The 27,477-nt window shown below is 48.1% G+C and overlaps 1 protein-coding gene across 1 annotated transcript in view; it reads left to right on the forward strand.

Moving 5' to 3' along the window:
* The window catches only part of KIF9 (kinesin family member 9), a 46,700-nt gene that overhangs the window by 7,885 nt on the left and 11,338 nt on the right, over nt 1–27,477 (forward strand). Inside the window, exons 5-17 of the mRNA XM_037730143.1 lie at nt 259–365; nt 2,424–2,648; nt 5,148–5,231; nt 5,343–5,435; nt 6,836–6,983; nt 8,666–8,730; nt 12,668–12,745; nt 21,291–21,359; nt 21,893–21,997; nt 23,108–23,163; nt 23,853–23,943; nt 24,433–24,566; nt 26,124–26,318. Of these exons, the coding sequence (XP_037586071.1) occupies nt 259–365; nt 2,424–2,648; nt 5,148–5,231; nt 5,343–5,435; nt 6,836–6,983; nt 8,666–8,730; nt 12,668–12,745; nt 21,291–21,359; nt 21,893–21,997; nt 23,108–23,163; nt 23,853–23,943; nt 24,433–24,566; nt 26,124–26,318 (1,450 nt within the window). The remainder of the gene's footprint in view (nt 1–258; nt 366–2,423; nt 2,649–5,147; nt 5,232–5,342; nt 5,436–6,835; nt 6,984–8,665; nt 8,731–12,667; nt 12,746–21,290; nt 21,360–21,892; nt 21,998–23,107; nt 23,164–23,852; nt 23,944–24,432; nt 24,567–26,123; nt 26,319–27,477) is intronic.

A 27,477-nucleotide genomic window follows, 5' to 3' on the forward strand; every position in this document is an offset into this window, starting at 1 on the left:
CCTGGATCATCTCTTGGTGGAGGGAACAGCAGAGCATTGTGAGGACAGATTCAGGGCAGATGTCCTTGTTTTGACCGCTTTTGTCCCTGTTCCCCACCCACCCATGCTCTTCCATGGTGGAAATCCTGATGTCCTTGGCTGCTCCCAGTGGCCATATTCACACGAAGGGCCCTGGCTGGCACCAGGCATGCTGGGGGACGGGAGAGTTATCCTTAGAGCCATTGTCCTGGATGTCACCATGTTTTGAAATGTTTGCAGGCACCATCATGTGTTATGGGCAGACAGGAGCTGGCAAGACATACACCATGACGGGGGCAACTGAGAATTACAAGCACCGGGGGATCCTCCCTCGTGCACTGCAGCAGGTAGAGAGCGGGCCCAAGGGTGGGATGCCACACAGGCCCCCTCTCTCTGCCATAGATGTTTCCAACCCAAGGCCAGCCACTAGAGACAGTGGGGCCCAGGCCTCAAAGGAGCTGCAGGGGGTGCTGGTGCTGGAGACCGCATACACAGGGCTCAGGAGTCAGTGGAGTCAGAGGCCTCAGGAAGCCAGGAGGTTGGGTTTCAGACTCTGACCCACACCGGCACTGAGCCTGTTTCCTGACTGGGGAAGGAGGGAGTCCAGCATGCTATCAGCCTCTTGCTGCTCCAATGGTCTGTGATCCTGTAATTAAGGATTTGGAGGTCCTAATCATGTTCCTTCCTGGTTTTAATGAGGGGCAAATGGACCCTTGCAGAGCTTCCTTACTGGCCTACTCTGGCTTTTTTCACCACCACAGCCCCTGAAAGATCAAAAGCAAGAAGCAGGGCATGACCTGAGCTTTCAGGACTATGTCAGCCCTGGAGGTTCTCAATAGCATACCTGAAGATAGGACAGAAGGGCCTTCCTTTGGGCCCCACTAGCCTGGTTTCTATGAAGACCCTTTGGCCAGAGGTAGGAGGCAAAAGACTTTCCCTGAAAGCATCTTGGCAGTTTTACAGCCCTGTCCTATAAAAAGTGTAGACATTCCTTTAGAATGTAAACTATCCATGCTCCCATTTTTGGAGCAATATCCTTAATACCCCACTGTTAAAGCTTCATTATCTTAACATCTTAGACTTGAGTAATCTAGCCCAGTGTCACTAACAGAAATATACTGTAAGTCACATGCAGTTTTGATTTTTCCAGTAACCACATTTAAAAAAGTAAAAATAAACAGATGAAATTAATTTTAATGATATATTTTATTTAACTAAATATATTCAAAATGCTTCCACATGTAGTCAATATGAACTTATTGAGATATTTTACATTCTTTTTCTCATACAAAGTCTTTGAAATCCGGTACATATTTTATACTTGGAGCACATTTCAGTTTAGGCATAAACACCAACAGAAATACTTGATCTGGGCTTGGTACTTGATCTGGGCCTGGGATTATGCCTGTAATCCCAGCATTTTGGGAGGCCGAGACAGGTGGATCACCTGAAGTCAAGAGTTTGAGAACGGCCTGGCCAACATGGTGAAACCCTGTCTCCACTAAAAATACAAAAATTATCTGGGGTGGTGACATGTGCCTGTAATCCCAGCTACTCAGGAGGCTGACACAGGAGGATTGCTTGAACCTGGGAGGTGGAGGTTGCAGTGAGCTGAGATTGTGCCACTGCGCTCTAGCCTGGGTGACAGAGCATGACTCCGTCTCCAAAAAAGAAAAAAAGAGAAATACTTAATCTGTATTTAGATTTGATAAAATGTTAAAAAAGTAGATTTATATACCCAACATATTCCAGACATACTTAAAGTTTACCAATAACTGAATTATCAGTTTTTAAATCTAAATGTAATTAAATAAAATTTAAAATTCAGTTCATTTGTACTAGCCACATTTTAGGTACTCAGCAGCCGTCTATAACTTGTGTCTGCCATTTTGAACAGCACAGGTTTAAATTCTTACAGGAAGGCAGGACCTCAGGGATTATCTCTTCTTGATAAGCACTAGGAAGTACATTAGGAGTTGAGAAGGCTGCATTCTGGCTTCACTTCTCTTACTAGCTGAGTGACCATAGACAAATAATTTTATTTCGTGGTGCCTTCCACAAATAGGTATTGCCCCTGCACTGCCTCAATCACAGAGATTTATATGAGGGTGGAATAAAATAGATTTGAAAGAAGCATATAAATGATGAGACTCCATAAAATGAGAAATCCTCACTCCAGAGTCCTTTCCACTCATGATACCTCTACTTCTTGAGATGGTTCAAGTGTTAGCCAGTCTGATGTCAAGCCTGGAAAAACTACAAGATGATAATAAATATCTCCCAATTCCTTTAGGACAGGAATTCTTCTATATGTCTTGATGTTCCCTTCTGAGGTAAGAAGCCCCTTACACTAGCTGGCTGTTGGAGTTCTGCTCTTGGTGACCAGTGTGTAATCTCTCATCTAGGTTTTTAGGATGATCGAAGAACGCCCCACACATGCCATCACTGTGCGTGTTTCCTACTTGGAAATCTATAATGAGAACCTGTTTGATCTCCTGTCTACTCTGCCCTATGTTGGACCCTCAGTCACACCAATGACCATCGTGGAAAACCCTCAAGGGGTCTTCATTAAGGGCTTGTCAGTCCACCACACAAGTCAGGAGGAGGATGCATTCAGCCTCCTTTTTGAGGTAAGATAACAAAACCTAAGGGTTCTTTTGCTTCTCCCCTTTCCTTTCTCCTTCTCAGTTTTTCTTTTTCTTTTTTTTCTTTTTTGAGACAGGATCTTGCTTTGTCTCCAATGCTAGATTATACTGGCCTGAACACGGCTCACTGCAACCTCGACCTCCTGGGCTCAAGTGGTCCTCCTGCCTCAGCCTCCCAAGTAGCTGGGACCACAGGCACTGCTATCATGCCCACCTAATTTTTTTTTTGTAGAGACAAGGTCTCACCATGTTGCCCAGACTGGTCTTGAACTACTAGGCTCAAGCGATCCTCCCGCCTCAGCCCTCAAAGTGCAGGGATTACAGGCGAGCCACTGTGACCAGCCAGTTTTTTTACTTACTTTGATTATCAGAATGGAAATTAATATATGCACATTAGGCAAGTTTGGATAGTGCTAAAAAATATATAGGAACAAAAAAGAATTTCATTAAATAAAAAGAAAAAAAATGTTTCATGCATAATCTGTTTTTTACATGAGGCAATAATAATGTATAATTTAGCTTATTTCCTTCCAGTCTTTTTTCCTGTGCAGTTTTTTTCTTTACATACTTGTATTATTCTTATGTCCTTTTTTCAGTTAATATTAAGTTATGAGCTTTTATGTAGAGAACATAAGAATTAGCATCCTTAGTATATAAAAGCTCTTGCAGGCTGGGCACGGTGGCTCACACCTGTAATCCCAGCACTTTGGGAGGCCAAGGTGGGTGGATCACTTGAGATCAGGAGTTTGAGACCAGCCGGGCCAATGTGTTGAAACCCTGTCTCTACTAAAAATACAAAAATTAGCTGAGAGAGGTGGCACACAACTGTAATCCCAGCTACTCGGCAGACTGAGGCAGGAGAATTGCTTGAACCTGGGAGGCAGAGACTGCAGTGAGCTGAGATCGCACCATTGTGCTCCAGCCTGGGCGACAGAGCAAGACTGTCTCAAAAAAAATGAGTAAAAACTCTTAGAAACCGGTCAAATGGGCTGGGCACAGTGGCTCACGCCTGTAATTCCATCACTTTGGGAGGAGGCCAAGGCGGGCAGATCACTTAAGCTCATAAGTTCGAGACCAGCCTGCGTAACACAGTGAAACCCTGTCTCTACCAAAAATACAAAAATTAGCCAGGCATTGTTAACACTTTAGGAGGCTGAGGTGGGAGGATACACTTGAGCCAAGGAGGTAGAGGTTGCAGTGAGCTGAGATCATGCCACTGCACTCCAGCTTGGGTAATAGAGCAAGACTCTATCTTAAAAACAAGAAAGAAAGAAATCAATCAAGTGTATGTTATTCTTTTAGAAATCATGTAGTCTGGGCTGGGCGCGGTGGCTCAAGCCTATAATCCCAGCACTTTGGGAGGCCGAGGCGGGTGGATCACGAGGTCAAGAGATCGAGACCATCCTGGTCAACATGGTGAAACCCCGTCTCTACTAAAAATACAAAAAATTAGCTGGGCATGGTGGCACATGCCTGTAATCCCAGCTACTCGGGAGGCTGAGGCAGGAGAATTGCTTGAACCCGGGAGGCGGAGGTTGCGGTGAGCCGAGATCGCGCCATTGCACTCCAGCCTGGGTAACATGAGTGAAACTCCATCTCAAAAAAAAAAAAAAAAAAAATACAAAACATTAGCTGGGCATGGTGACGCGTGCCTGTAATCCCAGCTACTCAGGAGGCTGAGGCAGGAGAATTGCCTGAACCCGGGAGGCGGAGGTTGCGGTGAGCCGAGATCGCGCCATTGCACTCCAGCCTGGGTAACATGAGTGAAACTCCATCTCAAAAAAACAAAACAAAACAAAACAAAACAAAACTATGTGTCAGCATTTTCCTGGCTGCCTAATATTCCATTGTACACATAGATCATTCCCAAATTGTTGGACATGCAGGTTGATTCTGATTCAATATTCATAAATATTTTGAAGTCTCTTGATTTTTTTTTGAGTCAGAGTTTTGCTGTTGTTGCCCAGGTTGGAGTACAATGACAGGATCTCGGCTCACCGCAAACTCCGCCTCCCGGGTTCAAGCAATTCTTCTGCCTCAGCCTCCTGAGTAGCTGGGATTATAGGCACAAGTCACCACACCCAGCTAATTTTTGTATTTTTAGTAGAGACAGGGTTTCAGCCTGTTGGCCAGGGTGGTCTCAAACTCCTGACCTCAGGTGATCCACCCACCTCGGCCTCCCAAAGTGCTGGGATTACAGGCGTGAGTTACCATGCCTGGCACAAGGCTCTTGATTTTTTATTGTCACTTTGCTTTCCAGAAAGCTATAGCAATTCACACATCCCCAGCAGCAGGTGAAAGTGTAGATGTGGACTCCAATTTGACTCCCTTTCTATTAGTTTATAAAAGAGGTTTGCCTGGAAGCCCAGCTGATTGCAGCGATATGAGACCACTTGTGTAGCTATCAGTATAATTGAAAAATGACCCAAATGCCTTGTCATTTTAGTTTTTCACAATGTTGTCTATGATTCCCTTCCTCTTCAGGGCGAGACCAACAGGATTATAGCCTCCCACACTATGAACAAGAACTCTTCCAGATCTCACTGCATTTTCACCATCTACTTGGAGGTAGGTACAAGCTCCTTGATCAGCCCAGGTTGGGCAGTCAATTCCCATGGGGCCTGTTTAGTCAGAAACTTCTCCCTGTGACAGTCTAACTTCTGCCTGGATGTTTTGTAGGCCCATTCCCGGACCTTATCAGAGGAAAAGTACATCACTTCCAAAATTAACTTGGTGGATCTGGCAGGCTCGGAGAGGCTGGGGAAGTCTGGGGTAAGTGACGGGGGCTGGAGTTGCTACTCAGTAAGCCACGAGCCCTTTTCCTGGCACAGTGCCCACACATTTGGGCCATTACTTGCTGGATATTTGTGAACACAGTCCTGAGCTAGGCCAAGTGGGAAATGTGGACTTGCTGGATGGGCAAGATTGGCAAAGTTGGAATGGCTGTTACTGAGGGGCAGTTCCTACCTCAGAGGACTTTTATAAACATTAAATGAGATAGTGCCCTCTATATTCTTAGCAAAGTGCCTGGCACTCAATGCTTAGTAAATGTTCCTTGCTAGTATAACATTTCTCTGTGTGTGTATTTGTTGTTGTTACTTTGAGACAGTCTTGCTCTGTCTCCCAGGCTGGGGTACAGTAGCGCAAACACGGCTCACTGCAGCCTTGACCTCCCAGGCTCAAGTGATCCTCCCACTTCAGCCTCCCAAGTATCTGAGACCACAGGTGTGTACCACCATGATGGGCTAATTTTTAATTTTTTTTTGTAGAGATGGGGTCTTGCTACATTGCCAAGGCTGAACTCCTGGGCTCAAGCAATCCTCCTGCTTCAGCCTCCCAAAGTGCTGGGATCACAGCCGTGAGCCACTACACCTGGCTTCTCTGTGAATGAATATGAGTATTCATATGAGGATTTGCATGATTATTTCAAATGAATATTTGTATGAGTGTATTAGCACAAGCATTAACATGAGTGTTCAGATGCGCGTTTGTATGTGCATTCATGAGTGTGTGAATATTCACGAGATTCTTTGCTTAAGTATCTGGACAAATATTCCAGTGCATGTTCATGTTAGTGTGAATATTTGAGTGGTTGTCCATATGAATGTTCATATAAGCATTCACATTCGCATAAGCATTCACATGAGTTTTCACGTGAGTATTTCTGAGTTTTGGTATTACCACTATTAGCCCAAGATGGAATACAATCCCATGACATTGAGGGAGGACCCTGGTTCTGGGAAGGAGTCTGTGACCTGACTACAGACTTATAGCATTTCTCCAGACCAGGAAGACTGCTATTCTTTTTTTGTTGTTGTTTTGAGATGGAGTTTTGCTCTTGTTGCCCAGGCTGGAGTGCAATGGCACAAAATCAGCTCACCACAACCTCCTCCTCCAAAGTTCAAGTGATTCTGCTACCTCAGCCTCCCAAGTAGCTGGGATTACAGGCATGCGCCACGACACTTGGCTAATTTTGTAGTTTTAGTAGAGATAGGGTTTCTCCATGTTGGTCAGGCTGGTCTTGAACTCCCGACCTCAGGTGATCCGCTCACCTCGGCCTCCCAGAGTGCTGGGATTACAGGTGTGAGCCTCCGCGCCCAGCCAAAGACTGCTATTCTTAGTGGGGCAGTTACTTTATTGCATTCAAAGTAGAACTGACCTTTGCTTTGTAGTCTGAGGGCCGAGTCCTGAAGGAGGCCACCTACATCAACAAATCGCTGTCGTTCCTGGAGCAGGCCATCATTGCCCTCGGGGACCAGAAGCGGGACCATATCCCCTTTCGGCAGTGCAAGCTCACCCATTCTCTGAAGGACTCATTAGGTGAGGGGGTACAGCTGCTGCCCAGGGAGGAGGGTCTGTGTCTTTGGGAAGGAACAGGTTTGGCACACCTGTCACTGACGATAATAAAATTGCTCCCTCCTGGTGGCATGGATTCATCTGCAGCACCTTCGAAGTGACTTCAGACACCTGGAAAGGCAGAATCAAGCCCTGTGCCCAGAACACACCATGCTATTCACTCCTCACAACCTTCCTTAGGCTTTTACCTGTCCTGGGAAACCTCTTTTCCCCTTGTCCCGAGGGGACCGCTGGCAGAATCCGTCACAGCCTGAAGACTTGGGGTGAGGGCCTCTCTCCCATGGTGTCTTCCTTTTCCCTGCAACCTTCTGGACAGAGCAGCAGGGACTGTGTCTTATCATCCCCATAGCCCTAGGCCTTTGTGTTGAGCCTGACAATACAGTCACTAGTGTCTGATGGTTATCTGAGTGCCACCCTTAGCAAAGCTCCCACTCACACCTCCCTCTCCTGCCCCACCCTCCCTGCCGTTTATCATCTCTCCTCTGCTGTTTCCTCCTGGATCCTCTTTTAGATACATCTGGTGGCCTCTTTCACTCTTCCCCTTACCTCCCAGCCTCACAGATGTATATGTCATCTCTGACCCTGTCTCAGTTCAGACTGCTGTAAGAAAATACCATAAACTGCCAGGCACAGTGGCTAACACCTGTAATCCCAGCACTTTGGGAGGCCGAGGCAGGCAGATCACCTGAGGTCGGGAGTTCAAGACCAGCCTGACCAACATGGAGAAACCCCGCCTGTACTAAAAATACAAAATTAGCCAGGCATGGTGGCACATGCCTGTAATCCCAGCTACTCGGGGGCTGAGGCAGGAGAATCGCTTGAACTCAGGAGGCAGAGGTTGCAATGAGCCAAGATTGCGCCATTGTACTCCAGCCGGGTCAACAAGAGCGGAACTCTGTCTCAAAAGAAAGAAGGAAAGAAAGAAAATACAATAAACTAATTGGCTTAAAAACAGTAGGCATTTATTTCACATAGTTCTGGAGACTGGAAAGTTCAAGATCCAAGTGCCAGCAGATTCAATGCCTAGTGAGGGCCTTCTTCCTGGCTTGCAGATGGCCACCTTCTTGCTGTATCCTCACATGGAAAGAAAGAGAGGGCCCTGGTCTCTTTTCTCATAAGGACACTAACCCCATCATGGGGGCCCCACCCTCATGACTTTAAACCAAATTACCTCCCCCTTCCAAGTCTTCACAACCGAAAACCATCACATCAGGGGTTACGACTTCAACATATGAATTTTGTAAGGACAAAAACATTCAATCCTGGCCAGGTGTAGTGGCACACACCTGTAATACCAGCATTTTGGGAGGCTGAGGCAGGAGGATTGCTTGAGGCCAGGAGTTCAAGACCAGCCTGGGCAACATAGCAAGACCTTGTCTCTACTAAAAATAAAAAAAATTAGCCAGGTGTAGTGGCGTGCACCTGTAGTCCCAGCTACTTGGGAGGCTGAGGCAAGAGGATTGCTTGAGCCCAGGAGATTGAGGCTGCAGTGAGCTATAATAATGTCACTGCACTCCAGCCTGGGTGACATAGTGAGACCCTGTTTCAAAAAAACGAAAAACATTCAGTGTATAACAGACCCCACCAGCTCCTTTGGAGCAGAAAAACCACATGGTTCACAGTCCCTTCTGTCTTGCTTTCTGCAGGGGGAAACTGCAATATGGTCCTCGTGACAAACATCTATGGAGAAGCTGCCCAGTTAGAGGAAACGGTATGTAAAGACAGTCAATGAAACGTTGGAATCCCTCCTCATGGGTGCCAGGGCAGGGTAAGCCTGGCTAAGCTGGCACAGTGACCATAGACATTGTCAAGAGTGAAAGGATCTAAGTGTGAGTCTGAGCCACAGTTGCTGAGGGGGCACAGAGCCAGGATCCACACACCAAGCACTGAGCTGGATGGAGGAAGAGGGCCAGGCAGGAGGTGGGCTCAGCATGGGGACTGTGCGAGGAGAGAGGCTGAGAGCCAGCTTTGTGGAGACAAAGACCACGTTTCCTGGCATGCTGCTCCTGGAATTGGGATTGAGAAGGATCATTGGTCACGTGTTCTTTATAATCACACACATTTAAACATCTTGAAACCCCCACAGGGTTCCAGGCTGTGGCTGTAAGGCCAGTATGAGCAGGTGGTATTAAGCACTTGCCATGTGCACCATGGTAAGGAGGAATAGCCTGGAAGAAATTAGTCATAGATGGCCTTGGGGCTCAGCACCCTCAACCCAGAAAGAGAGAGAAGCCATAGTCCTAAGTAATGTGAGGTCCAGAGAGAGGAGACCTTCAGAGGGGGCCAGGATGGGGGTGAAGGGGAACTTTTCCTTAAGCCAGAGTTGGGCACTGAGCTGGCTGGGGTTAAAGGATTGGCAGTAGGATGAGCAGAGGTACTCCTGGCAGAGGTAACAGTGGGACTGAAGATGTGACCCACACCAGGAACATCTGACTACTGTGGGGGTTTGAGGGTCTCAGGAAGAAGAAGAAAAGAAATCACAGGGGCTGAATGGGCCCTGGTGGCCTGGCTGAGGCCTTGGCTCTTCCACAGGTGGCTGGAGCTGTCACAGGGTTTGAATAGGAGAAGGCTAGCCGGGCGCGGTGGCTCAAGCCTGTAATCCCAGCACTTTGGGAGGCCGAGGCGGGTGGATCACGAGGTCAAGAGATCGAGACCATCCTGGTCAACATGGTGAAACCCCGTCTCTACTAAAAAATTAGCTGGGCATGGTGGTGTGTGCCTGTAATCCCAGCTACTCAGGAGGCTGAGGCAGGAGAATTGCCTGAACCCAGGAGGCGGAGGTTGCGGTGAGCCGAGATCGCGCCATTGCACTCCAGCCTGGGTAACAAGAGCGAAACTCCGTCTCAAAAAAAAAAAAAAAAAAAAAAAATGAATAGGGGAAGGCTGTGGCCAGAGGTGCGATTACTCAGGGAGATTATCCATGTGGCAGGATGGTGGCCTAGTGAAGGGAGAAGCTTGTGAGAATTAGAGGCAGGAATAAAGGTCTAGCCCAGTGACACAGGTGAGTCCACACAGCTGATCACCTTCAGCCTGTGGCTTTCCCAACTTTCCTCTGAAGTGCCACCCATCATAAGTAAGACAGATTAGGAAAGCTATCATTAGACATTTTACTTTTCAAGTGTGGATGTTTAGGGCAAGCTTCAGTCACCTGGAGAATCCACAGAGGTGGAACAGGTTTTATCCAAAGTTGCTTCAGGGCAAGACACTCCTGCAGGGTCTCCCAGCTGTGTGCATGAGGGACTGTCCCAGCTTCCAAGGAGAGTGCTCCTGTCAAACATCCAGCACCCTGGGACTTGGGAGGCAGGGCAGGAGAGCTCCAGCTGATGTGCGAGGCAGCATCCCCAGAGGAAGACTTCTGGAACCTCTTGGTCTCATGGGATAAAAAAAAGCATAGTTGAGGCCAGGCGCAATGGCTCATGCCTGTAATCCCAGCACTTTGGGAGGCCAAGGTGGGTGGATCACTCCTTGAGGTCAGGAGTTTGAGACCAGCCTGGCCAACATGGTGAAACCCTGTCTCTATTAAAAATACAAAAACTGGCCAGACATGGTGGCGGGCACCTGTAACCCCAGCTACTCAGAAGGCTGAGGCAGGAGAATTGCTTGAACCCTGGAGGCGGAGGTTGCAGTAAGCTGAGATTGGGCCACTGAACTCCAGCCTGGGTGACAGAGCAAGACTTCATCTCAAAAGAAAAAACAAAACAAAACAAAACAAAACAAAACAAAACATATTATAAGAAAGATGTCCTCCAAGATAGTAGAAGCTCCTCGTCTCCCTTTACCTCCTGTGACGCTTACAGGTCAGGAAACTACTTTCCTGGTACCTGCAATCTCAAGTGCTTGTACCCATACCAGTTGGAGTCTCTGCCTAGGACTGAACCCACAGAGCCCAGAGGAACTGTTGAAGGGTCTCAGGGGTTTGGGACAAAGGTACATTGGGGATATGGAAGCTAATGATTCTCTTCTACATATGTGTTGAAACTTTAAAACGGTTCTCGTTATGGATTGTGTTGCTTTATGCAGTGACACTGTACATGTGTGTGTGAGTAACCACAGTGATGGGTTATGGCCGTACTCACTGCTGTGCTTGGAGCAGGAGAGTCTGACTTGGCCCTGTGCAAAAGTGACACCACCTGTAATGACAGACACCTTCCTGAGGACTCACTGTGAGCCAGCTCTAAACAGAGCACATTATACACCTTATCAAGGCAGCTCTCCCCTCACCTGACAGAGAAGTTGTGAGATCTGTCAATGGCCACATAGGTGGTCAGTGGCTGTGCTCGGAGCCACCAGAGTAGAGCCCTTTCAGTCTTTCCTCTGGGCCACTTAGCGGCAAGCCATCCCTACTCCTAGCCTGTGTCCTCATTTCAGAATCATTCATTGAGATATGAGACAGCCCAGGATGGTCTGAGGCTGGAATCTCTGGGCCTGCCTCCTGAGGCCACTGGCTGTTCCTCACTGCCAAGGAGGAGCCCTCCACCCCTCAGCTAGCATCTGCAGTAGTGCGATCTCGGTTCACGGCAACCTCCACCTCCTGGGTTCAAACGATTCTCCTGCCTCAGCCTCCTAAGTAGCTGCAATTACAGACATGCTCCACCACGCCTGGCTAATTTTGTATTTTTAGTAGAGACAGGGTTTCTCCTTTCTCCATGTTGGTCAGGCTGATCTCAAACTCCCAACCTCAGGTGGTCCACTCGCCTTGGCCTCCCAAAGCACTGAGATTACAGGCAGAAGCCATTGAGCCTGGCCAATTTCTCAGTAATTTTTAAATGTTGATTACATGTTGAAATTATAATGTTTTGGGGCCAGGTACAGTGGCTCACACCTGTAGTCCCAGCTATTCAGGAGGCTGAGGTGGGAGGATTGCCTGAGCCCAGAAGGTTGAGGCTGCAGTGAGCTATGATTGTGCCACTGTACTCCAACCTAGACGACAGAGTAAGACCCTGTCTCAAAAAAATAAAACAAAACAAACCAAAAAAACCCCACAAACAAACAAAGCATAATATTTTGGATATCTTGGGTTAAAATTTAAATAAAAGATATTAATATTATTTTCATCTACTTACTTTTCCTATGATTACTAGAAAATGTAAAATTACATATATGACTTACATTTGTAGTTTGCATTATATCCCTGTTGGGGATAGCTGATCTAGACCCTGAAAATTGCATGAAGAAGGCAGAACACTGTTTGTGGAAGGAGCAGAGACCTTTCATGTGAAGGAAAACCAGGAGGGCTTCAAGAAGGAAGCTGGTTTTCAGCTGAGCCTTGAAAAGAGAGTGGAACGTGGGAAGGCAGACAGCATAGGAGGACAGAAAAGGGTACTCCAGACAGGGGTTGCCTGAGCAGAGGCCTAGAGGTAGAAGATGGTCAGGTTTGGATGAAGAAATAGACCAGTATGTATCCTCATAGTTTATATGACGAGGACCAGGCTGCCATATGTGCCCTCTGTCAGCTTCCTGCTCTTCTCATGGGACCTCGTACCCAAGAAGCCTTTTCACCAATGTCCTCCAGGGGAAGGGAACCAACGTGGGTTGACAAGGGAGCCTGAGGAGCCAGGAAAGGGCAGGCAGCGTCTCTGAGAAGGCTGGTCTCTTGGGGCCTCATGTTAGTGGCGGGCCATCTGACGTCTACCTGGTCTGTTTTTCAGCTGTCTTCACTGAGATTTGCCAGCAGGATGAGGCTAGTCACCACTGAGCCTGCCATCAATGAGAAGTATGACGCTGAGGTACAGCAGGGATTGCGGGCAGTTGTCCCACTGTGGGGAAGGTGTGTGGGTTTGGTACCTGGGTCACACAAGCCTGGCTTCCCTTCCTGCCTCAACCAAAGATCCCCATGCAGCCCTGGGTCAGTCCCTTTCCACCCCTGGACTGACCAGAGTCTTCAGAGTCCCTGGAGACCTTTAGGGGCTGACATGGGGTGACAGGGCAAGGTCAGGCCACCAACAAGGTCACATGTGGGGCTCTAGGAATTCTGGGTGCTGTAGGCTTCTACATGAGATTTCCTTAGAGCTAAGGGCTAAAGTGGTGTGGACCATCTTTCAGAATCACCTGGCTATGTCCCTACAGAACAGAGCTGGCCAATCAGAGGGGGTGCTCAGCATCACCATTAACCAGGGAAATACAAATTAAAACCTCAGTGGAATTCTACCCTCAACTTAGCAAAAACTAGAATGATGATGAGAATGTGAAGAAATGGAAACTCTTGTCCACTTCTGGTCGAAGTGTAATTGATACAACCACTTTGGAGATCATTCCGGCAACATCTGTATAGTGAAAGCACATTTATTGTTAATTTGGCTTTCCTCTAAGATGCTTATGGAATCATAGCTCACAGAGAAAGGAGGATGTGCAAGCCCTAAGGTTGACAAGCCAGTTAAACTTTTCAGATTCTAAATCCTGAAGGAAAATGACCGTCCCTGTGGCTCTGTGGAACAAACCCATGGTTTGGAGACTGGGGAGGAAGTGGAGCTTGGAACAGCTGTTCTCACATGAGAAGGCATCAGAATCGCCTGGCTGATGCGGAACCACAGATCACTAGATCCATTCCCAGTGATTCTGAGAGTTTCTGATTCCCAATTTTTTTTCTTTTAAAAATTTTTCATCTTAAAGTCGGCTTCTATCCCATTTCTAGTAAGTTTTTAGGCCCTTTTATGACACCGATACCTGCTCTCTTGGGGCCACACTTTGAGAACCACTGGCATCCTAGTGAAGGCCATGGCAGCTGGATTGGGCTCCCCTAGGTTTAGCACTCTGCTCTTTCCTCCGTTAGCTGTATATAGTCTCAGCAAAATACCTAGAGTTGGTTTTTTTTTTTTTTTTTTGAGACAGAGTCTCCCTGTGTCACCCGAGCTGGAGTGCAGTGGTACGATTTCAGCTCACTGCAACCTCTGCCTCCTGGATTCAAGTCCTTCTCCTGCCTCAGCCTCCTGAGTAACTGGGATTACAGGCATGTGCCACCATGCCCAGCTAATATTTGTTTTTTTGTTCTTTGAGACAGAGTCTTGCTCTGTCGCCCAGGCTGGAGTGCAGTGGTGCAATCTCAGCTCACTGCAACCTCCACCTCCAGGGCTGAAACCATTCTCTTGCCTCATCCTCCCGAGTAGCTGGGACTTCGGGCACCCACCACCACACCTAGCTAATTTTTGTGTATTTATTAGAGACAGGGTTTCACCATGTTGGCCAGGCTGGTCTTGAACTTCTGACCTCAGGTGATCCACCAGCCTTGGCCTCCCAAAGTGCTGGGATTACAGACATAAGCCACCAAGCCCAGCCAAAATACCTTTGCTTTCTAAGTCTCAGTTTCTTCATTTGTAAATTGGGTAGATAACAGAATCCATGCTCAAAGAGATCTTATGAAGAATGAGACAATGTGCAGAAACCTCTCAGCATAGTGCTGTCATGGGGTAAATGTTCAGTGAATATCGGTCAGCACTCCTCCCCCATCTGCAGTGTTGCTTCTAGGTGTGTATAGTCTAGAGACGTTCTCACATAGGTGAGAGACTATAGAAGTCACTATTACAGCAAGCACTGTGAGCGCCATTCGTCTATAGAGTCTGTAAGTCTCTTCATAGAGTTATTGTAATAGTGATTAAACAGTGACTCTTTATAGTACTTATTGTAATCGTGAAAAATTAGGAACATAATCAATATCCTTTAACAGAAGAGTAGCTAAATGAGTTGTGGGATGAGGGAGCCAGAGCTAGAGCTACCAGCGTGGATATATCTCAAATGAGAAAAAAACTAGATGCCTGAAGTGGCCCAAATGACAGCCTCTGTTATTTACACCACATATAAAAACATGCAGAGATGCTGATATCAATAATGGCTATAAGTGTGTGCAGTAAAAGAAAAAATGCATGGCATGGAAACACCCAGACTGAGGCCAGAGGTACCTTTTGGGATGGGAAGGGAGTGGATTTGGAATATGGCATACAGAAGCTTCACATTTATCTGAAATGTTTTACTTCTTAAAAAAAAAAAAAATCCCTGGGTCGAGCACAGTGGCTCATGCCTGTAATCCCAGCACTTTAGGAGACCGAGGCAGGCAGATCACTTGAGGCCAGGAGTTCGAGACCAGCCTGGACAACATGGAGAAACTATGTCTCTACTAAAAAATAGAAAAATTAGCCAGGTGTGGTGGTGCACACATGTAATTCCAGCTGCTCAGGAGGCTGACGCATGAGAATCGCTTGAGCCTGGGAGGCAGAGATTGCAATGAGCCAAGATCATGCCACTGCACTCCAGCCTGGGCAACAGAGCAAGACTCTGTCTCAAACAAACAAACAAAAAAAACAACCCTGAGGCCAATATGACAGCATGCTGTTGAAGTCACATTTTGGGGTGGTTTGTTCAGGTTTAATGGCATTATTTTGTATGCTTTTCTGTATTCTTGAAGCTTTTCTTATCTCTTCTTTTTCTTTTGTTCTTTTTTGAGACAGAGTCTCACTCTGTCACCCAGGCTGAAGTGCAGTGGCATCTCAGCTCACTGCAACCTCCACCTCCTGGGTTCAGGAGATTCTCCTGCCTCAGCCTCCTGAGTAGCTGGCATTACAGGCACCTGCCACCACGCCCAGCTAGTTTTTGTATTTTTAGTAGAGACGGAGTTTCACTATGTTGGCTGGTCTCCAACTCCTGACCTCATGATCCGCCCACCTCAGCCTCCCAAAGTGTTGGGATCGCAAGTGTGAGCCACTGTGCCTGGCCTTCTTATCTTTTCTTCTTTGGTGTTCCCTTAGCTCAGGATTATCAACATTGCTACCTGTGAACCTGGCTGGGTGGACGTTGTACCTGTCTATAAAGTTTTTCATGCCCCTATTTTTTATTTGTTGACAAGGTCTTACTTTGTCACTCAGGCTGGAGTGCAGTGGTGCAGTCATGGCTTGCTGTAGCCTCAACTGCCTCGGCTCAAGCAATTCTCCCACCTCAGCCTCCCAAGTAGCTGGGACCACGGGCCTGCACCACCACACCTGACTAATTTTTTTTTTTCCTGTAGCAATGGGGTCTCCCTATGTTGCCCAGGATGGTCTTGAGCTCCTGGACTTGGGGGATCCTCTTGCCTCAGCCTCCCAAAGTGCTAGGATTACAGGTATGAGCCGCCATGCCTTGTGAAGTTGGAGGATCATGCTCTTTCATGTAATTTCTGTTCTAAGATCTGCACGGTTGGTCCTGGACAGCCAAGTGAGTCTCTGTGCCATCCAGTGTGAAAGTGTTTATAATCTTTCTGTTCAACATTTTTCTTTACAAACATGAGTTCTTGAGAGAGAAGTGGAAAAATTATTTTGGTTACTGCCTTTCCTAGACTGTAGCCAGTATTCTCAGGTCATTTTCAGCACTGTCTTTGGCATTGACACCTGTTTTCAAGGGGATGGAATTGCTTCTTCAGAATTTCTTTGGCGAGTGGGGCTGGCTATAAGGCAGAAGACTGGGTTCCTAATCCACCTCTACCACGAGCTCTCTTTGGCGAGTTGCTCTGACCCTCTCAGCCTCCGGGTTGTCCTTTGTGAACAAGGAGGTTGGCCTGATGATCTCCAGTGACCCTCCCACTCTGTCAGTCTGTGATTCTGTGAAGTGATGTAAAGGGCTGTGAGCCTCAGGCATAAACAGACAGCAGAGAGAAACTTAGTGTACCCCACTCTGCCAAGAGAAGATACCCCGGCAAGCTGCGGTGGGATGAAAGTCGGAAAACTGCCTGAGCCGAGAGCTTCCCCACAGCCTGTTGTGCAGCTTACGCAGAACTCTCTGAATTATCCTCATTACATTTATGATGAAAATGCCTGTTAGGAAACTTACATGTGTCTGTGCTGTTTCTTTTTTTTTTTTTTTTTTTGAGACGGAGTTTCACTCTTGTTACCCAGGCTGGAGTGCAATGGCGCGATCTCGGCTCACCGCAACCTCCGCCTCCTGGGTTCAGGCAATTCTCCTGCCTCAGCCTCCTGAGTAGCTGGGATTACAGGCACGTGCCACCATGCCCAGCTAATTTTTTGTAGTTTTAGTAGAGACGGGGTTTCACCGTGTTGACCAGGATGGTCTCGATCTCTTGACCTCGTGATCCACCCGCCTCGGCCTCCCAAAGTGCTGGGATTACAGGCTTGAGCCACCGCGCCCGGCCGTGTCTGTGCTGTTTCTAAGGCATTTTTTCTATCTAAAAAATGCCCCCTTTTTTTTGTTGTTGTTTTTGTGACAGGGTCTCACTGTCACCCAGGCTGGAGTGCAGTGGCACAATCTTGGCTCACTGCAACCTCCATCTTCCAGGTTCAAGTGATTCTCCTGCCTCAGCCTCCTGAGTAGCTGGGATTACAGGCATGTGCCACTGTGCCCGGCTATTTTTTTTTTTTTTTTTTTGTATTTTTAGTAGAAATGGGGTTTCACCATGTTGTCCAGGCTAGTCTTGAACTCCTGATCTCAAGTGATCTGCCTGCCTGGGCCTCCTAAAGTGCTGAGATTACAGGCATGAGCCACTGTGCCCAGCCTCCTACATCACCTTCTGATTGGCCCAGACATATAAGTTTGGCTCTGCTGTGCCTCCCTGAACAGTCATCAAGCTGGAGGCACCTGACGGCTCAAACTTTCTATAGCTGGGCCATGATATATTTTCTAGAGCTGGGAGCAGGAGGGATATGTGGACAGGTGGGACTGGCTACCAAGCCTCCCTACTTGATCCCACAGGAAGCTCACCCCTGAAGGAGACCTGCTTGGGGCTTCCCAGAGGGGCAGATCCAGGATCTGAACACTGGTCACATGCCTTGGGTTCCAGGCTTTCTGCCTGAATTGTCACAGAGCCATCAAGATACGAAGGGTTCTGTTGACCCTTGCTATGTGAGGGCAGATGGGCCTCGATGCCCAGGTGACCTGGTTAGATGAAGGTTAGAGTACAGCAGGCCTTTGGTCTGGGAGAGGGCCAGTGGGGCGGTGGACTGGTCATAGTTTTTGTCACCAGTCCCAGGATCCAGGTGTCAGGGGCTCCCTCCAGTGGCCCTTTTATGACAACTAAAGGAAGTCTGATTGTTCACAGCGAGGGTTCTCTGCTTGAAGTTCCTTGTGCCTCTTTTAGGGAAGACAGTCAGATAGTATCTATCAAATATAAAATGACTTAGCAATTCTCCTCAAAATGTATCATTTATTTACTTACCTAAAATCTATGGAGCGCTTACTATGTGCCAGGCGCTTTTTAAAGCACTTGGGATATCTGACTGCATGAACAGAAACACAAATCTCTGAGCTTGCAGTCTCTTGGGAGTAGGGGAGGTAAATAAAATGAATAACAATAAATAGGTAAGTTTTAAAGCTTCGCCATTTAAAACAGTAACTGCTACTCAAAATGTGGCTGTTTAAATTAATTAAAATTAGAATTACTTCTTCAAGCACCCTAGCCACATTTCAAGTTTTCAGTAGTTGTATGTGGCTTGTCATTACCATACTGGGCAGCACAAATATGGAACATTTCAGTCATTACAGAAAATTATATCAGACAGCACTAATCTAGAATATATTAAAGGGCAAAACGTGCTATGAAAAAACATTGGAGATTTTTGTTTTTGTTTTTTATTTTATTTTATTTTTTTGAGATGGAAGTTTGTTGCCCAAACTGCAGTGCAGTGGTGTGACCTCGGCTCACTGCAACCTCCGCCTCCCAGGTTCAAGCAATTATCCTGCCTCAACCTCCCGAGTAGCTGGGATTACAGGCAAGTGCCACCATGCCTGGCTAATTTTTTTGTATTTTTAGTAGAGACGGGGTTTCACCATATTGGCCAGGCTGGTCTTGAACTCCTGACCTTGTGATCTGCCCGCCTTGGCCTCCCAAAGTGCTGGGATTACAGGTGCGAGCCACTGCACCCTGCCCATTAGAGATTTTTAAAGCATGTTGCAGGGGTAGGGAAGGAATTACAATTTTTTTTTTTTTTTTTTGAGACGGGGTCTCACTTTATCACTCAGGCTGGAGTGGAGTGGCATGATCTCAGCTCACTGCAACCTCCGCCTCCCAGGTTCAAGCGATTCTTCTGTCTCAGCCTCCCTAGTAGCTGGGATTACAAGCACCTGTCACCATGCCTGGCTAATGTTTGTATTTTTTGTAGAGATGGGTTTTGCCAGGCTGGTCTCAAACTCCTGACTTCAGGTGATGCACCTGCCTCGGCCTCCCTAAGTGCTGAGATTACAGGTGTGAGCCACCACACCTGGCCAGAATTACAATTTTAAAGAGTAATTGTGGTGCACCTAATTTAGGAGCTTTTGAACAAAGATTTTAAGGAGGTAAGTGAATGAGTCTTTTTTTTTTTTTTCTTTTTTGAGACAGAGTCTCATTCTGTCACCCAGGGTGGAGTGCAGTGGTGCAATCGCGGCTGACTGCAATCTCCGCCTCCCAGGTTCAAGTGATTCTCCTTCCTCAGCCTCCCAAGTAGCTAGGACTACAGGCGCATGCTGCCATGCCTAGCTAATTTTTGTATTTTTAATAGAGATGGGGTTTCACCATATTGTTCAGGCTGGTCTCAAACTCCTGACCTCAGGTGATCCACTCACCTCAGCCTCCCAAAGTGCTGGGGTTATAGGCGTGGGCCACTGTGCCTGACTGTGAATGAGTCTTGGAAATACCTAGGAGAAGAACATCCCAGGGCAGAGGACGGGCAGGGCAGAGGCAGGAGCATACCAACTTGTGGAAGTGGTTGGCGTTTACCAGGGGAGAGAAGCAAAAAAGAAGTAATGGGGGCAGATCTCAAAAAGCCTCATAGATCACTGTGTTATTCTACAGAAATCTATAAGGACATAAATACATGAGTATGACAATGTTCTTGCAGCATTGTTTGTAAGCAGCAAAAAATTAGAGGTGAGGTTGGGCACGGTGGCTCACACCTGTAATCCCAGCATTTTGGGAGGGCGAGGCGGGTGGATCACCTGAGGTTAGGAGTTCAAGACCAGCCTGGCCAACATGGCGAAACTCCATCTCTACTAAAAAATAAAAGAATTAGCTGGACATGGTGGTGCATCCTGTAGTCCTTACTACTCAGGAAGCTGAGGCAGGAGAACCACATTAACCCATGAGGTGGAGGTTGCAATGAGCTAAGATCACACCATTGTACTCCAGCCTGGGTGACAGAGTGAGACCCCATCTCAAAAAAAAAAAAATTAAAGGTGAAATACCTGATTATCACTGGGGAGTGGTGACATGCTCATGCAGTGGTTGGTGAGGATGAGGGTAAAGGATGAGCGTTGTAACCATGCATAGAGACCATTGTGGAGCCCAGGCCCAGCGGCTCACACCTGTAATCCCAGCCCTTTGGGAACCCTAGGCGAGAGGATTGCCTGAGCCCAGGAGTTTGATACCAGCATGGGCAAGATGGTGGGACCCCTGTCTCTACAAAAATTAACTGGGTAGGGCAGTGTGTACAGTAGTATGATCTGCTCAGGAGGCTGAGGTGAGAGGATTGCTTGAGCCCAGGAGGATGAGGCTGCAGTGAGCCATGATAGTGCCACTGCACTCCAGCCTGGAGAACAGAGTGAGAGCCTGTTTCTAAAAGGAAAGAACTCTGGGGCCAGGTGCGGTGGCTCATGCCTGTAACCCCAGCACTCTGGGAGGCTGAGGCAGGTGGGTCACCTGAGGTCTGGAGTTTGATAGCAGCCCGGCCAACATAGTGAAACCCTGTGTCTACTAAAAGTACAAAAATTAGCCCGGTGTGGTGGCAGGCACCTGTAATCCCAGCTACTTGGGAGGCTGAGGCAGGACAATCTCTTGAACCCAGAAAGCAGAAGTTGCAGTGAGCTGAGACTCTGCCATTGCATTCCAGCCTGGGTGACAAGAGCGAAACTCCCTCTCAAAANGAGACTCTGCCATTGCATTCCAGCCTGGGTGACAAAAACGAAACCCCCTCCCAAAAAAAAAAAAAAAAAGAAAAGAAAAGAAGAAAAGCATTCTGGAGCCTGTAGGCTGCACCAAAAGGGCCATTATCCTCTACCTGGTAGTTGGGGCCCCTGGGAGTTGGGGTTTGAGGTGGCCCTATGGCTTGTGCTGTCTCTTCTGCTGGAAGCAGCAAAGGCCAAGGGACTGTTGAGGTCCTCCCAGAACTCACTGGACTCTTCCCCAGCTCCCTAAACTCATACCAGCTGAGTACGAGTCATCAGTGAGGAGGGAATGGCCAGAAGCTGAAAGCATAGCCTGTGGATCCAGGAATGGCTGGGATGTCTGGGCACAGAATGAGGAATTGTGCTCTTGGTGTGAAAGAGACGGGGTAGCTTCTTTGACGACCTTCCCGTCGGCCCCCACCCCACCATGTTTCCCGGCAGAGAATGGTCAAGAACCTGGAGAAGGAACTAGCACTGCTCAAGCAGGAACTGGCCATCCATGACAGCCTGGTAAGGGGCAAGAGGCAAGGGAGGAAGGCAGAGGTGCTGGCGTAGGGGCGACTAGAGGGACTGGGGCTGAGGGCAGACAGCATGATGGGTCAAGGCCAGTGGCAGGGGCGGGACAGGCTGAGTGGCAGGAAAGGGGCAGCAGCAAGGGGCTATGAGGGCAGGCAGTGGGGGCAGAGTCCTCCAATGGTCCTGAGGGGCCTCCAGGCAGAGGAAGCACATGCCTCCTGCTCCTTATGATTCTCATGATGCAGAGTCTGCTGGGACTCAGCCAGCAGAGCCACTGTCTGGAGTAGCAGGCCCCATGTCTGAGGGCCTTTCCTTTCCTCCCCGACCCCGTTATCCATCTCTGACCCAAGCACCTGGCCTGTGTGTCAGGCTGTCTGCCAGGAGCCAATGATGAAGGGAACGAGCCAGCTTAGGCAGCCAGGGACTATGCCTAGACTTCCTACTTTGGCTCTCAGAACGGCTCCTGTCACTCCTGCGTGGGCTCAGGTTCTTGTTACTTATCCACATGTTCTTTATCCTCCTTCAAGACCAGCCGCACCTTTGTGACCTATGACCCCATGGATGAAATCCAGATTGCTGAGATCAACTCCCAGGTGCGAAGGTACCTGGAGGGGACGCTGGATGAGATTGATGTAAGGAACCCCGCTGTGACCACTATGCTTAGCCAGCTTCGGCCTCTCTGTCCTGGGCACAGCCCAACACATGCTATGCTGGCCTCAGAACCTCACATGAATGGATACAGTGGATGGAGGGTGATGCTGGACTCTTGATGTCAGGGACCCTTCAGCCCATCTCAGGGGCGCAAGCACAAGCCCTAGAGCTGGGATTGAACCCCAGCTCAGCTGCCTCTTTGTTGAGTGACCTTGGCAAAATGCTCAACCTCATGTACTTCAGTGGCCTCACCTACCCATTGGGGAGGGAAACGGAGCTGGGATTTACTGAGCTGCTGCACCTGGGGTGCTTGACTGTGCCTGCAGAATGAAGCTGAGAAAGGATGGCGGTCATGCTGGCTGTCTGGAAGGTAGACCCCAGGACCCAAGTTGAAGTAGGCCAAGGAGGGAGAAACAGAGCCCCACAAGGCAGGGCCCTCAGGGGGAAGGCTGCATCCTGTTTTCACACTATGTCCATCAAACCCCTCTTCTTGGAGACATGGGCAGACCCCCGGCTGTTACTGTGGGCAGCTCCAAGCGGTGGGCCTGGGACAACTAAGGATGGACTCTTCTGGCCTTCACGGGAGAGGCAGTCCCAAATTAACCCTTGATCAAGGGGAATGCTGTGGGCATTAGGGCCGGGGAAGACAGTAACCTTCCTCCAGCCGCATACGTGTGTGTCCGTGCTCACGCAGACAGATCCATATATGGGCTCCATCCGAAGACAGCAGGTGGGACCTTTTGGAAGTAAGAGAAAGGTGAGGAAATAGATTTTATTAAAAAAAAAAAAAAAAACTTCAGAAAGTATTTTCAAGGTAGAGAATCATTTTCATTTTATAGAGGTCTCCACTTAGAAGAGGTGGTTTTTATAGCCTCAGCAAATACACAGTTTTAAAATGATTAATCAGGTGTTTCTCTGCTCTGGAGGAGGGCTTGGCTGCCACTTTGCTGAGAGGCTGTGTGCAGGTGTCCTCTTCTCCAGACAGATGGTCCAGGGGTCAGCCATGTGGTCTTGATTTCTCTACTAACAGATGCAGCCTGGTCTCTCTAGGTGCCCTTGGTCTAGCCTCTGCCTTGCTCTCTTCCCTCCAGATAATCAACCTTAGACAGATCAAGGAGGTGTTCAACCAGTTCCGGGTGGTTCTGAGGTAAGAGACCCTTACCCCTGCCTCACTCCTACAGTCAGGCTGCCATTTTTATTTCCTGTGGTCTGGGTACTTGCCTCCAAGGGCACCCCCTTCTTGCTTGTGGATGAAGAGCCAAATCAGTCCTTGGGGCATGCCTGGATCCCTGGTGAATATTCAGTGAGTTCATTAATTGGACAGGAGGTGTTTATGGAGTGTCAGCTCTGAGTGTGCCCGGAACAGGGCATTGTGAATATTCACCTTGTGAATATTGCCACACACACCTTCACCTCAGGATGCATTTGTGGTTTATTTGGGTGCAAACATACCCATAGTCTAAGCAGCTTACGCTCACAAAAGGTGGTATCACAAAAGCTGGTCACATGATTCCAAGGGGTCTCTTAGAGACAGAACCTAAGACAGAACCCCACATGGTCCCAAGTGAATCTTACAGTCCTTATCAAGTGTCATCTTGCAGCAGACACACATGGCATAAGGTGGCCCCCGTGGGTTGGGGGGTAGATGATAGGTGTATGCATTGGGGCAGAGGGAAATGAGTCCCTTGTCCTTTTGTCTAGTCTGGTTCATGATGAAGGTGTAGCCCCACACAAGGGACCTTGCCCATATGACTTTTAACCCCAGTACTTGGTTCTTGCCCCAGTGGATTCAGCATGGCCCCAGGTGCAAGCTGTTCTCTCATGCTGTCTCCCAAGCCAACAGGAACAGGAAGTGGAGTCCACTTTGCGCAGGAAGTACACCCTTATTGACAAGAATGACTTTGCAGCCATTTCTGCTGTCCAGAAGGTAAGCATAATTGTCTCTTGCCAACAGCACTCAGCTCAGATTTTCCATCCTCAGACGTTTGCAAAGCCAGCAAGTATTATGCATTAAACCAGAGCTAGGATTGCAACAGATAAAGGTAACACCAGAATGAGCACAGGTGACCTGTGTAAGAGTAAACCACTTTTGAATTACAAATAATTTCCATAAGGTAGAGACATGGATAATAATATCAAAGGCAAATTCCTGGAATTAGGTTGGAGATAAGCCTTAAGATACCCAAAGTATGGAATCACTATACTGGTGAGGGGATTCATGTGGAAAGTGGACATTTGGCAGGGTGCTCAAGGACTGCGCCACTGGGTACAGCCTGAGGCTGGCATCAGCAGCAGCCAAACCTTGGTGTGTAGGGTGAACATGTCCACTCTGAGCCTTGAGCCATATAAACATGGGCCCCCAAGGGGCCCAAGCCCTTAATCTAACTCACAGACTTTGGCTGGCCTCTCTACGCAGGCAGGGCTTGTGGATGTTGATGGCCACCTAGTGGGTGAGCCTGAAGGACAAAGCTTTGGACTCGGAGTCGCCCCTTTCTCTACCAAACCCGGAAAGAAAGCCAAGTCCAAGAAGACATCCAAAGAGCCACTCAGGTGAGTGACCTTGCTGCTCTGCCTCCTCAGCAGCTGGCCCTCCTTGGTGGGTAAGTGGAGAGCGTGTGCTGTTCCCGCCTTCCCCCTGGTGTCTCAGCTACTGGGTTGGTGCAATGGATGTCACTGCTACCAATTCTAGTAAGTCTGTGGGGCCCAGGCTGGGGCTGGTTTGGAACCCCACAAGAATCACCTCTCCTCGCATCAACTTGGTGAGGGGGGGGTTAATGTCTTCATTATACTGATGAGGAAACAGAGGCTTAGAGAGGGAAAGTCACTCACCAAGGCCATACCGCCAATGAGTCGTAGAATGGCAGCAAGAAGCTGGACCAGCTCTCCAAAGCCCATGCCCTCTGGCACTTTATGTGGTACCCCCTCCCCTCACTTCACCGGAGTCCTCCCACTGACTGGCACTCAGGTCACCTAAAACCCCAGTTCATCTTTCAGGCAAGACTGGTTTGTATGTGCAAGGTGAGAAGGGCATTTAGGTTCACTTAGTGAGCCTACTCTCCCAGGGTCCTGTGTAGTGGTGGGTAAGAGCAAAGGCTCTGGAGCTGACACCCGGGCTCCTCTCCCTGCTCTGCACTTCTCGCACCCAAGGGGTCACCTTGTGTGAGGCATGAGAACTGCTCTGTGCCTGTTTTCGCATCTCCAAAATGGGAATAATAATAATAGCATCCAAGTCATTGGGGTTGTCGTGAGGATGAGTGAGTGAGCATTGTTCCTGCACATGGGCCAGAGCTGATTGTAGAAAACTGTTACACGCAGGACAAGAGTCAGGCAGTAGAGGATGCTGGTGTCCCTGGCCTCCTCTGCCTCTTCAGGAGTGCAGTCGCACCCCAGCCCTCTCTGTTCTGCTGCCGGATAATCCGTGCAGTAGTCAGTGGGTTGAGGCTCAGTCCCCTGAGCCACACTTGTTGTAAAAAGGAGGAAAGAGGAAGAAACAGATTTTCTATCCTTAGGCCTTTGGGAAGAGCCATGGGCATCCTCCTGCCAATTTGGTCCTTAGATGTGCCTCTCCTGGGAGACAAGCACCAAGCACCATTCCTTTGGCAGGGAGGACAGCTACTTTTCTGGGAGCTGGTGTGGAGAACAGGGTGTGGACCAGTAAGCACAGCAGGGCAGAGCCATCCTGCTTTACCATTGGTCCACAGACAGACCCACCCTGTGTGGGCCTCTGCCAGTCCTTCCCCAGGATGCTCCTATGACTCAGACCTCAGCAGCCATGGTGGTTCTTGAGAACCTGTGGCCCAACCCACAGGTCCATACACTTTCAATCCATGGATATTGTTGTACCCATTTTTCCCAAGTGTCTCCTGCCAAGACCACTGAGGGCTCCTTGTTCTGATAAAAGGGAGAAAAATGCCATCTTCTTTCTCCACATCTGCTTGGCTTAGCATCACACTATTTGCACTTTTACCTGGGAATATGAACAAAATGGGAGCTGAGTGGGGTGGGCTCCCAGTGTAGTAAGTGTTGAGAAGGGTCACTCATCCTAGCATCTGAGATACCTCACTGCCCATGACTGAACTCTGGGGCTTCCCTGCCTTCTCTTTCCAGCTCCTCAGCAAAAAAGGAAGGTGCCAGCAGCCCTGTGAGTGCCAAGGACTTGGATATGGTTTCCACCTCCAAGACCCAGCTGGTCCCATCCTCCAAGGATGGGGATGTCAAAGACATGCTTTTGCGGGACCGGGAAACCTCCAGCATTGAGCCCCCTCTCTCAGACTCCCCTAAGGAGGAAGTACGCCCAATTAGGTAATCAGTTAATGTTAGCTTCTGCACCAGATCAAACAAAACCAGTATGTGATCCTCAACATGTAAACAGTGCCTGCAGATAAAAGAGAAATAAAATAAGGAATAGGCCAGGTGTGGTGGCTTATGCGTATAATCCTAGCACTTTGGGAGGCCAAGGCAGGCGGATCATTTGAGGTCAGGAGTTTGAGACCAGCCTGACCAACATGAAACCCTGTCCCTACTAAAAATACAGAAAAATTAGCTGGGCTTGGTGGTCCATGCCTGTAGTCCCAGCTACTTAGGAGGCTGAGGCAAGAGAATCACTGGAACCCAAGAGACAGAGGTTGCAGTGAGCTGAGATCATGCCACTGCACTCCAGCCTGAGTGACAGAGCCAGACTCTGTCTAAAAAACAAAAAAAGGAAAAAAAAGAAATAATAGGTAAAGACTAGGAGCACAGTCCCCAAAGAAGAAACATAATGACTTATGCACCTGCAAAATGATCTAACCTCAGGAGTCATCCAAGATGAACAATTAAATATGGAATCATTTTAGACCCTCCAGTTAGCAATTATTTAAATAAAGTTACGTATCTTTTGTACAAGTACTGCATTCAAAAGATTAAACATTTTTAAGGTATGAAAGAATATAACCTCCTCCCTTTTCTCGAATCACTCAGCCCCTCTCCCTGATGAGTTTTTAAGGATCTATCCTAAGGAAATAGAGATGTAAAACAAGATCTATACAACAGATACTTATTTCATCATTTATTTAAAAAGCATAATTATATATTTTTGAAACACTTCAGTAGCCAACACTAGGGAAAGGGCACTAAGTGAATTGTTCTCCACCATTGGGGTACATGAAGAATTTCAACCTCTGAACATTTCTAAACATTCAGAGGAGTTGAAATAATTGTACAGCGAACACCTGTACACCAAGCATCTCCCCGTTCTACAATTTACATGTTACTCTGTTTGTTTCATTATGCCTCTGTCCTTCTATCCCTCCATGTTATTTTTTTTTTATGCATTTCAAAGTTGCCCACATCAATCTACTTTCCCTTGCCCCAACACTTCACCTTACACTAAAAAAAAGGCCGGGCGCGGTGGCTCAAGCCTGTAATCCCAGCACTTTGGGAGGTCGAGGCGGGTGGATCACGAGGTCAAGAGATCGAGACC

Source organism: Cebus imitator, unplaced genomic scaffold (genome assembly GCF_001604975.1).
Source record: "Cebus imitator isolate Cc_AM_T3 unplaced genomic scaffold, Cebus_imitator-1.0 Scaffold0, whole genome shotgun sequence".
Classification (NCBI taxonomy): Eukaryota; Metazoa; Chordata; class Mammalia; order Primates; family Cebidae; genus Cebus; species Cebus imitator.